Below are 12,851 nucleotides of genomic sequence, written 5' to 3'. Positions count from 1 at the left end.
GACTAAAGATAGACTCCCGATGAAAGGATTTACTATATGACAATAGAATGCTGGACTCTTTGCCATTGTCCATGCCCACAATAATCAACATGTGACTGTGTATGTTTAGTAATAACATATTGAAACTCAGTGGGGTCGGGGGGAAATTAGGGAGGGGATAAGGGAAATCCCAGGGACCTGTGCAGCTGTATCATAAAATGATAATAACAATAAAAGATTAATAATAATAATAGTAAAGTGCATTGACAATTTATAAAAATTGAAAGAAAGACTAAAAGGTTATTACTGTGAAAGTCAAGATGTTGATCATCTGTAGATGAGAGGTTGTGGGTGATGACTAGGAGGGCGACGTAAGTGCTTGGTCTTCCTTTTCAAAAATGTGGGTGTTGTCATGTAACTGCTTGGTGAACGACTACTTGGGAAAAGCATATACTTCAGCTTTATGCACTTTTCTCTGTGTTTTCTATTTTCCCATTTAGAAAAGCAAAGCAAAAGAAAAAACTCAAAAAAATACTTTAGGATTTTTAATATTTAACTAATCATTTGTTTTCCAATTAATTTCCTAAAATGAAAATATTTTTACCTTCATAAAAATCATATACATAAGCAAACTTATATTTAAACCATTTGCATGTTATTCATATGAATATATTATTAATTCCTTTATAAGATGAAATCAGAATTATTTCTGTTCACATATTTGAGAAGTTGGAATATTTGAAAGACTCCTAAAACTGCTCAATTTATTTTCAAATGACTCATTCAAAGACACAGATATCATGCAACAAGAAGAGTATCATAGACTAGCAAACGTTGTGGGTCCCTATACCATCCAGGAGCCCAGTTCAAGGTAGATATACATATCTCCAGATTAAACCACTAAAATCTAATCTTGGCTTTAGAAGTACCCCAAGCAAAAGTTCCCCTCAAAGTGCGTGTGTGTGTGTATTTGCCCTTTTGCTCACATAGCTATCTATGTCAGGTAAAAATCAGCAATAAAAACAATCAGCTTTTAGGGTTGCCAGGAAATATTCAGACTTTAAGCACAACATCATAAATCCTGCTGTTCACAAAAATAGAATAAAAAAAATTCTGCTGCTCATAGATTGGCTATGAGTCAAGGCCAGATTTCTTGCATCCCTAGAGCTTTCCCAGTGCAGCTGTAAATCAAAACTATACTACACAGTTCCTGGCAACTTAATCTAATAAAAGACAAGATGATGATTATAGCTACATTTGTATAAAATACAGCGAATTGCATAAAGCACTTGCATTCAACTTATTTGAGATTCATTATCATACTGTGAGCTGTATGCTTTAATCTTCATTTTAGTGATACTGGTGTTCAAGTGATTGTCCTCGTTGACATTTTTGCTGTTAGAGCCAGGTCTAGAATGACTTTATGACTGTTGTTCTGGAGCTTCTTTAGCTAAGCTAGCAGAAATAGGTATATAAGTGTGGAACAAATTGGAATTGAATAAATCTTTGTAAGCTACCAATCATTTCCACCCACAAAATACGTATTTCTATTTTAAGGAATCTAGTGCTTTAAATACTTGGAGAGTATTTTTTTCCTCTCGTTTATGTATTATTTTGAAAAGCCCAGATAGAGAGCACTTGTGTCCTCAAATGCAGGTAACAGGCAAGGTTAGGGCAAACAAAGCCCAGACAATTGTCTGTGTCCCCATGTGGGTAATAGAAACCTAGCTCTTCAAACCATGGCCTGCTGTTTTCCTAGGTGTGCTTTATCAAGAAGCTGAGTCAGGGGCCAGAGGCAGTGTCCCGCCCCAACACTCTGACATGGGACAGGGGCTTCTCAACCAGCATCTTAAACCCTAGACCACATACACTCCTCTATTCCTTGTGATGACTTAAAAATTAAATCTAAATCCAATGCCCGATATTTATCTTGTTAGGAGATCCTTTTTGAATGAGTATTGGATGATAATGTATTTGGAAGAATTGTTCACAAAATTATTTTTCTAGAATTTTTATCTATAAATATCAAATTGAGTATACTCACTACTAAATAGAAATATTAAGACAAAGGTAAACCTATAGCTGGTTCTCATTTCCTCTCTCCCCAACCTTTTGACCTCTTTCTCATTCATGATAGATTGACTTATTTCCAATATACCAGGTACTTTTGTGTCTCCTAAGGGTTTAAAAATAAATTAAGATAAATCATTGCCTTCAGTTATTTCACATTCTTTTTTTAAAATGAATTCACAGCTCTAAGGAATTCCTACAGTAATGTTTATAATGCAGTGCCATCTGTTATAGATAAAAATCCTAATTGTAGAATTTTTTGCCCAGGAGAAGTTAATGAAAACAGAAGACAGGAGGACTTTTGAACTTGTCAGAAAAAAGAAGCAAGAACACTAGTGCTGTACCATGTGTGAAAAAAAAAATGATATGTTTAGGAAGCAGTGAGTTAGTATACTACAGACATAAATTGTCCTGGTGGTATTGGCAAAAGATGGCACTCTTTAAGGTTCTATGACTGGCCTCACATGCCAAGTAGAGAAGTATAGATTTTGTGTCAAAACAAGTAGAGAATCAAGAAATCACTTTTAAACAGGAATTTTCATTACTGAGTAGCTTTTCATGTTAACAGAAGGGATGCATTCGATAGAATCAGCTAAAGAGACCAAACGTAAATAATTCTGGGAGTGCTGATGGAGATACCATTCAGCCCTGCAAATGGAAGTGGGATATATGAGAGACAGTTCATAAGTATGCTCAGGAATATTTGGTAGAAAGGAAGGAGGGGTCTAGGGATCTATTATAGAATTTTTTTTTTTACCTTAGGTTACCTAATTCCCCTCCCTATTATTGGCTGTGAGAGCTTTGAAAACATCTAACGCGGTTGGATGAATTGCATTAGGCCACATTACACTTAGTGGTAGAGTGGCTTCCTGACTCCTGCCAGGACCTTACTGTGTATCTCCTTGATTGTGCGAGATGTGATCTTACATTCATGTATTTGTTTATAGTTTAATGAGCACTTGAATGTACATTATCTATTTTGACTTGTTGGCAACCACATGAAACAACAAGAATTAAATCATTTATGATATTTTATACATAATTTTATGAAGGTAAAAACCCAGATTGCTGTGGTTATACTTTGTCAGTTTTACTAGCATGATTTCAATATCTTGTTACTTAAGTTTTCTGTTTTAAATATGTAGGATTTTGCAACTGATAGACTCCTTTGTATGATAGATGTACTCCTGAAATTTTCTCTGAGATTCAGGTAGATTTTGCATGCTTTAGTTTGTTTTCATTTCATGATTTGGTGAATCATTTTGCAAGTAAAGAAAATGTTTTGTTTGGCGTTTTTGGTGTTTTTATAATCTGGATTTGTTTATTTAAAGCAAAGCAAAGCATTTTCTTGTAGTAAAAGACTTTAAAATACCAGCTTTGGTGGTTTTTTGCTTTTTTTTTTTTTTTTTTTTTTTTGGTAAACTCTTAAGCCTCTATCAGTCTCACTCTCTTGCGTTTCAGTTGGATGTAATAGTATTATTTAATTCACAGTTACTTTGTCAATTAACATGATTATAAGATAGTGATATTTTTAGGTATGTATTTTTTATACTATGAAGTGGTGTATTTACGAATACTGTTAAAGAGTCAAAATCAAATGAGTTAGTGTTTCCTAATTTGCATCAGATAGCTTCTGTGAGTCCAACACATTATTATTTCCTTCTAAATACATACATAAAATATAATGAAGTGAATGTGGACAGCTTCTTGTCTAAAGTAGCCTTTTCCTGAACATGCATGTTCTGTGTAAACAACAGCAGTGTTCTGTGTTCAAGCTTCTGGCTAATCTGTATGATATAAAACATCTTCTTTTTAATAAAACCATATTATTATTATTCTAAAATTGTTTTCTATGGTGTATCAAAAAGATAATAAAAACATGCTTCTATTGTCCATTATAATCACAATCTCTGAAGAATAATGATATTATTATGGGACAAATGTCTTGTTCATTTTATTAAGTGGTGACATAACATACATTCCTGGTGATAAGGCAGCGAAACTTGGGTTTATTTTCAAAGATTTGGTAGTTTTTCTCTAATGATAAATTCAAAAAATTATGGGCAAAAGATATTCTACCTAGTACATAAAAAATGTTGCTGGGTAATTTATTAAGAATATAAAGTTGTTTTTCATTGAATTACTTGTGCCAAGTATTATCTATCCAAATAAAAGCATTCTTGGTTCCTGCTTTGCACACATGTCTCTATTCAGCAGCGCATTTCCTGTATGCTCTTCCACATGCGCTTCCAAATTTGTTCCTCAGATCCATATTTAGATACACAAGAGTTAGTACTGGTCCTAAACAAATTTAACTGTCTTTTCTAATTTTGATTTTTCATTGTCTGTGAAAATATTGTTCATTAATTTACTTTTTTTCTTTGTTTTTTTCAGGAAAGCCAAGTTAGATCTTAGAGTTGCATCAGCGAAAGTGGAAGAATTAACTAAAGTGACGGAAGATCTTCAGGGACAAATGCAAAAGACGGTATTTTCTATTTCTAAGCAATTCGATGCTTGTTGCTTGATTTTTTGCATATTTTTATTGTTGATTTATTTTAATTAGGTATTAAAGGGAGTGATTAAGAAATAACTTACCATTTTATTGCTCCTGAAATAAAAAACAGTAAGCTAAATAATAATATTGGGAATAATTTTATAAAACCATATTTTGTACTGCCAATTGAGCCTAATTCAAGACATCATCATCATCAAGCCTAATCAGGTGAATGAAAGGCCAGGTGTTGGTTCGTTGGTTATATGTCGATGGACGTGAAACATTTAACACAGTACTTTAATGTTATTTTTGAAAATATTGGCATAATAGACCCTCTCCTTCTTTTATATATAATTGAGAAATTTCAGGACAATGTCAACAAAAAGTCTGGCTTTTGATTATATTTTTTATTATAATTATTGATAGATCTGTGAAACAGACGAGCCCTGCCATAAACAATTATGAAAAACGGATGATTTTTGTCTCTTTCTGTTAAAATATTTCAACTAACACAGAAAAGTATACAGAAGAGATGAATCAGCACACATAAACTTGTTACCACTTTTACATACTTGTCTCATATTAAAATTTTTTAAGATTTATTTATTTGAAAGGCAAAGTGAAAAGGAGAGAGGCAATCCATCCGTCTCTTAGTTGATTCCCCAAGTGGCCACAAGGGCCAGGGTTCAGCCAGGCTGAAGCCAGGAACTTGGAACTGCTTCCGCGTTTCCCATATGAGTCACAGAGGCCCGGGTACCTGAACCATCATTCACCGCCTTACCATGCACACTAGCAGGAAGCTGGATTGGAAGTGAAGCAGCAAGGACCAGTCAGCACTTTGATATTGGATTTGGGCATTAGTGCCTGCTCTGCATGAATTTCATAATTTTTATACCAAAAATATATACAGCTTTTTATTCTATTTTGCACACACTTTTTGAACTCATACAACTTAGTGTTTAAGTTTGCCATTTTCATAATTTGGACAACTGAAGCAGCAGAAATTGAAATCTTACGCTTTAAGTGTCAAAGGCTAGGTCTCAAATCTGGAAGATTGGCTTAACAATACAGGGAGTACTAAAGGCAAGAAAATCTCAGAGGATAAACTCTACTTTTGCCAAATCTTGAAGTGATCATCAAGTGATGATCTTTCTCTAGAAGACTGGCTATAAAAAAGAAAATAACAGAAAACCATAAAAACTTATCACAGATACCAACTGTGAGGGGAACAGATTTCAAAGTTCAAACTCAAGTAAAATACTTGCCTACTTGAACTAAACAAACAAAAGCTATAATCTTTTTAGAATACAAAATATACAATAATTGCAATGTAGTTAGCCACATTTTCCAATTTTGAACCATAAATTACTAGACTACAAAATATGAGGAATATACTTCTAAAGAATGAGGTTGAGCTGTGCAATCAATAGAAACTGTTGGATCTTAAGCCAGAGGCCTCAAATCAGCTATTAAATACCTTCAAGAGGGGTTGATGCTGTGGCACAGTAGATTAAGCCACCAGAGTGCCCTGTGGGCACTAGTTCATATCTTGGATATATACTTCTGATCCAGTTTCCTGCTAAAGAACCTGAGAAAGCAACAGAAGATGGCCTGGATCCCTGGACCACTGCCACCCATGTGCAAGGTCAGGAGGAAGCCCAACTTTGGCTTGGCTCAGCGCAAGCAATTGCCACTATTTGAGTAGTGAACCAATGGATGGAAAGTGTATGTGTGTGTGTGTGTGTGTGTGTGTGTGTGTGTGTGTGTGTGTCTTTGTCCTTTTGTAACGCTGCCTTTCACATAAATGAATAAATTTTTATAAATATACATATATAAATAATCTTCAAGCAATGCTATCTTCGTGACACATGGAGTTAAGCCAACACTTGAGTCACTGGCAATCCTTATGGACACCATAAGGTCCTGGCTGTTCCACATGCAGTTCCCTTCTGACATGCCTGGGAAAGCCATGGAGATGACACAAGTCCTTGGACCTCTGCACCCACAAGGACAATGCTGATGTAGTTCCAGGGTCCTAGCTTCAGCCTGGCATAGCCTTGGCTGTTGTGACTTTTTGGAGAGTGAATCAGAAGGTGGAGAACTTTTTGCTTTGTCTCTACTTCTCTGGGTAACTCTGGCTTTAAAATAAAGGAATAAATCATTGTTTTAAAAAAAAGAAAATTTGTTCTTAGATTAAATTAAGAAATCAATTAGAGATATTTTGGATCAAAACAATAAAATAAGTTTTAAAATGGAAATTCTAGAACTTAAAAATGTAGCAGCTATTGGGACTAACACAATGGCTCCCTGATGAATCCTCTACCTCCAGGCTCTGGGATCCCATATGGGCATTGGTTCATGTCCCAGCTGCTCCGCATCCAAGCCAACACCATGCTTTGGCATTGCAAAGCAGTAGAGATTGGCCCAAGACCTTGGGACCCTACACCCCTGTAGGGTATCAGGAATAAGCTCCTGGCTCCTGACTTTGGATTGGTTTAGCTCTAGCCATTGCAGCCATTTGGGGAGTGAACCACACGTGTCTCTCCTCTCTGTAAATCTCCCTTTCCAATGAAGATAAATAGAGCAACTGTGCTTCTGATGTCATTAAGTGTACTGAACAGTAAATTGGAAAAACAGAAAAAATAATTAACAGATCAGCAGAAATTTTCCTCTCCAAAGAAAAGACAGAAAGACAGACGATAACCACAGTTTAAAAGACTGAAGAAAAATGAACAAGACCTCAAAGATCTCTGAGACAATAAGAAGCATTCTAATACCAATGAAGCTGAAATGGCAGAAGGGAGTTGGTGGGAACATAAACACATTAAACTAGCAGTAGCTAAAAGCATTGGTGGAAAACTAACAGGAAGGATCTCAGTGAAGCCCACGTAGCTGAACAGAAAGGAAACATTTCTAATCATACTTTTATGACACTGATAGCCAATTATGAAGAGAGAAATTTGAAACAGAAAAAAATGGTCTGAGTAGATAAACAGTTATAAGAATACAAAGTTCTCATAAAAAAAAATGTTGAAATGGGCCAGTGGTTTCTTGTGAATTAAGCAGTTGCCTGTGATTCCCAGCATCCCATGTTGAAGTACCAGTTCAAGTTCTAGCTGCTCAGCTGCCAGTCTCGCTTCTTTCTGATGTAGCTGGGAAAGCAACAAATGATAGGCAGGTTAGAAGTCCTGACTCTTAGCTGCTTCAATGAAACAAACAAGCATAATCCTGGCTCAGCCCTGACTTTTGTGGGCTCTTAAGGAATGAGCCAGAACGTGGGATAGCTCTTCCTTTCACTATCTGTCCCTCTCTTTCCTTGTTGCTCTTCCTTTCAAGCAGATGTTTTTAATGCAAAAAATAATGAGCTAAAGATGAGCTTGTTTTTTTTAAACTTGAGTCATATATAATTATGCGTAATTATATAAATATGCAGTAATATATATTTTAATGTATATTATTTTACTTATAGAAATATTTACAATTATATATATATATATCTCCTGTTAAATACATCCACCTGTCTCTAACTGTGTATCTTTCTGTCTGTAGTGAAACTATCCTCTAAAAATAAAGAGAGAGCCAAAGGTAACTTTCGAATAAACAAAACAGAGAATTTTCTCCCAACAGATCTACATTTCAAAAATTTATGAATTGTGTTCTTTAGTTGCTTTCAATTTCTTTCTATATCTGCTTATAGAAGAACCTTAATCGCTAATGTAGGAGTTTGTAAATTGTGTAAATGTAATTTTTGGTAACAAAAGCATCAAGGACCTTTGTTGTAATAGAAAAACATAGTTGCAGGTTTTAACTGATTCACTGAATTAATTAAATGCTAACGAAAGAAATTAGTATAAATTACACATACATATTATGATATCTGTTATAAATACTGAGAATGATTTCTTATAGTACAGGCACAGGGGCATTAAAATGGCATCATGAAAATCAATGATTTAATACAAAGCAAGCAGGAGAAAATGAACAACACTTTTTCTGGAAAGATTATACAAATCAAAGCTATAAATATATTTCAAAGCAACATGTGGCAAAGGAGAAATTTGTGATTAATTTTATGGATAATCCGTAAGAAGGCTATCATCATTAGAATTCTTGTTATTAGACTTGCAAGATACAAATGGTTTGAGATGTTAGAAGGAACCTATATGCTAAAACTGTTTGATATTTGTCTAATATACTTTTGATGGTCCATCTATGTCCCCCCTTTTATTCACATGTATGGCTTGTTTCCAAAGAGAGATTCCTCTTTAAACTATATAATAGAATCTTAACAACATGGTAAATGTGTAGTGTGAATTGTTTTACGCTATATGATTGTGTACTGAGTCATGACATCCTTGAAGTAAGCTTTCATTTTCATTATTTTCTAGGAGGAAGATATGATGTCTGCCCAAGGAAGAGAGGAAGCCTCAGATAGGCGCTTACAGCAGTTGCAATCCAGCATAAAGCAATTAGAAACAAGGTATATAGGCCAATGTATTTAGCTTTGTCTAGATGCCTGCAAAGATACTCCAGCCCAGAGCATAAGTTTATTAATATTTATTTTATATAAATTGTATACTGATTTTATATTGATATAACAAAACTATAGTCATAACACAGGCCCAGCACAATACCCTAGCACCTAAAGTCATTGCCTTGAACACGCCAGAATCCGATACAGTTGCCGGTTCTAATCCTGGATGCTCTACTTTCCATCCAGCTCCCTACAAGTAGCCTGGGAATGCAGTTGAAGATGGCCCAAAGCCTTGGGATCCTGCACATGTGTGGAGACCTGGAGGAAGTTCCTGGCTCCTAGCTTTGGATTGGCACAGCTCCAGCCATTGCAGCCACTTGGGGAGTGAACCTTTGGATGGAAGATCTTCCTCTCTGTCTCTCCTCTCTGTATATCCACCTTTCCAATAAAAATAAAAAATAAATCTTTAACAATAAATAAATAAATAAATCTTAAAAAAACTAGTCAAGGCTTTAAAATGTGAATAATTGGCATTAATGTTATTTTTATTTGAAAGGCAGATTTTTTTGTTCTCTTAATATTTTTGTATTTTTAAAATTTATTTGTTTTTATTGGAAAGGGCAGATTTGCAGAGAGAAGAAGAAACAGAGAAAAAAAATCTTCCATCCACTGGTTCACTCCACAAATGTCCACAAATGGCATTGATGGCTGGAGCTGAGATGATCTGAAGCCAGGAGCCAGGAACTTCTTTTGATTCTTCCATGTGGGTACAGGGACCAAAAGCTTTTGGCCATCCTCCTCTGCTTTCCCAGGCTACAAGCAGGGAGCTTGCTTGGAAGTAGAACAGCTGGGACACAGACTGGAACCCACACAAGATCCCATTGCTTGCACAGGGAAGATTAGCCAATTGAACCATCACTCCAGGTCCAGAACCCAGCACTGTAACCATTACAATGTCCCCTGTGCATCTCAAATGACAGTGCCATCACAGTTGCAAACCACTGATTATAGAACACTGGTATCTCAAACTTGTTACCTCAATGCTTATTTTTGTTTGGTTTTGGTTTTTTGTTTTTATTTGTTTGTTTTCCCTTTTTTCTATATGTGATCCTGCCAACATGGTTGAAAATTAGATTGTTGGAAATATATGCTTTTCTACATAGTATAAGCAGAAATATCTTTAATACTGTCTTAAGAGAGAATTCCATATTCACTGAGGAAGCATCATTTATTCAGCATTTACTGAGCATCTACCATGTATGATCCATGTTTTAGATGCTGGATCTCTTAATTGTGACAATATTTGGTGATGCTTGATCTTTATCTCTGGGGGGATGACAGAGAAAATGCCTTAAGCCACACTATAGATATTTGCAAAGAAGAGCCCTTAAGCTACACAACACATATTTAGTTTAATAATGCAAAGGATGTCCTGAAGTTCCCTGTGTCATGCATTTTGATCATTATGTAAAATTCACCAGTGGGCACTTCAAATTAAAATAAGACTTTTGAAAGATAAGTTAAAATGTACAATTAAGTGTTATTAATAGGCATAATTTACTTGCTTCATCACTCCTGCTGCATTTTGGCTTTCATTATGCATGAGCTCAGGGAAAGAATTTTTGACATTATAATTGACTCTTGGTTGACTGCCACTATGAGCGTCAAGCTGAGTTGATGCTTGAGATAGCACCCTAATTTACTAAATGCACCAAGTTTACAAATAATCTAGTACTTACTCAAAATTCATATTGCCTTTTTTCTTCTTCTTTTTTCTTATTCCTTCTTCAGCAAATTTTCATTTTCTGGATTGAAGATATTTTAGAATCAAGGCTTTCATGATGTGAGTGAGTGAGTGAGTGTGTGTGTATGTTTCTGGGGCGGGGGGTGGGAGGATGAGAGCAAGAGAACAAACAAGCACACTTAAGAGAGAATAATTGACTGCCCTACATGGCAGAATAGGGTAAAAATTAAACAAGTAGAGAGAGCATGATCCAAGGAAATAGGAGAGGAAAGGCTGATGGCAGAAGGGCACCTGGAGACCCCAGGACATGAGGAAGCAACAGAGACAGCACAGTGGCTGAACACATACCTCAGTGGCCATCAGACCTCCCCTGGTGGTCAGCTGGGTAGAGGAAATCACCAGGAACACAGGAGGGGAATCCAGATGTGGAATTGCAGATCCTGCCAATTTTTAATCCTATCATGAACAGAAGTAGAGTGGTGAACCCTTTTGGACCAGTGTGGAATAACAATGGATTTCACAGCCCAGAACTCACCAGTGCCATATACGAAGCAGTATTGACTTCTGTGGGAAAGCCCCTGAAAGGAATAGCAGAGAACTGTGCAAATATGAAGCCTTTCTAGTTTCATTTCCAGATGAATGCATTGCATTGGTCTCACCAGGAAAATTATACCAACTTACTATCACAAGTGCTTTATACAAAATAGATTCAGGTTGCTCCCAGAGCTAACTACCAGTAGGTTCTAGCAAGAAGAGGAGAGGGAAAAAAAAATCCATGTAATTGATGTGACTGAAAGCCCTGTAATCTAGTTTAAAATCACAGCTAGTGTCTTCCCTAATCCCAGATACTGCTGGAATCTTGAGCAGGAGGTGAACAGTATTGGTAGCATTGACCTGTAAACCTGTGGACAATACAGAAACCGGCCCAAAGCAGAAGATTCTACTAATCAAAGTTTCAGTGACAAACAGGAAAAACCACAGGCACAAGGAATGAGGTTACTGCTGGCTCTCCCCAAAGTAAGAAGACTATTTCAATCTCAGAATTAACTGAGGAAAACATCGAAGAACTGCCACATGAAGAATTTTAGAAAATCATTATAAATCTTCTTAAAAACAATGAGAAACACATAGAGGAGTCCAAGGAATTTAAAGAATATGTGACTCAGGAAATAGCAACAGTGAAACAAAATCACACTGGGTTATTAGAAAAGAAGAATTCAATGTAGCAAATTAAAAATTTAGTGAGAAGAATCAAGATGGCGGAATAGGGTAAAGACACATTTAAACAGACAGAGAAGTATTAGCCAGTGTGAACCAGAGAGGACACATTCCAGGAAATAGGAGAGGACAGAGCAACTGCATAGGAGTACCTGGAGACTGACAGACATAGGAAAGCAGCGGGCACAACGGTGTGGTGTTGCAGTGACTGATACCCCAGCAGCATTCAGCAAATGGCGATCGGAACTCCACCAGCAACTAGGTAGGAAGAGACATCTACCAGTGGCTCAGTTGGTGAATCCAGAGAAAGAACCACCCATCCTGCTGCTCTGTTAGATTTGACCAAGAGCAGAGACAAAGCAGCAGATCCCACACAGTACAAGAACAGAGTAGATATCAAAACTCAGTCGGCCCCCTAGAGCCTAATCAGGCGCCTTTTTCTTTAAGGAGCAAGGGCTATGGACAGGAGTGAGCATGCACTGAGCTGGGAGTGAACTCATTTCTGATTCCGTGAGCTGCATCAACGTGGCATTCTGCAGGTTCCACCCAAGACAGTTCTTGATAGCCCTCAGACCTGACAGCCAGCAGATCAAGAACCCTAGTGGTGGCACATCAGGTGCCATTTTGTACAGTGTAACAAAGGCTTTAAGACTGCAGGAATGACAGTAAGCTGCACATGCACTGAGCTCGGTGAGAATTGCATTGGTTCCACAGGAAAATAATACTGACTACGGCATCATACAAAATAGGTCCATGTGGCCCATAGACCTAACAGCCAGCAAGTTCTAGCAAGATCACCACCACCAACAACCTAGCTATATAGGACACCTGGTGTCTCCCTAATACTTGAAACTGCTCGAACCAGAAGTGGA

The 12,851-nt window shown here is 36.7% G+C and overlaps 1 protein-coding gene across 1 annotated transcript in view; it reads left to right on the top strand.

Moving 5' to 3' along the window:
• SCLT1 (sodium channel and clathrin linker 1) overlaps window positions 1–12,851 on the top strand; it is a 194,831-nt gene that overhangs the window by 95,067 nt on the left and 86,913 nt on the right. The window contains exons 10-11 of the mRNA XM_040966760.1: window positions 4,444–4,534; window positions 8,932–9,023. Of these exons, the coding sequence (XP_040822694.1) occupies window positions 4,444–4,534; window positions 8,932–9,023 (183 nt within the window). The remainder of the gene's footprint in view (window positions 1–4,443; window positions 4,535–8,931; window positions 9,024–12,851) is intronic.

Source organism: Ochotona curzoniae, unplaced genomic scaffold (assembly GCF_017591425.1).
Source record: "Ochotona curzoniae isolate NIBS_2020 unplaced genomic scaffold, NIBS_Ocur_1.0 scaffold_4506, whole genome shotgun sequence".
Taxonomy (NCBI): domain Eukaryota; kingdom Metazoa; phylum Chordata; class Mammalia; order Lagomorpha; family Ochotonidae; genus Ochotona; species Ochotona curzoniae.
This window is presented reverse-complemented; position numbering and strand designations above follow the sequence as displayed.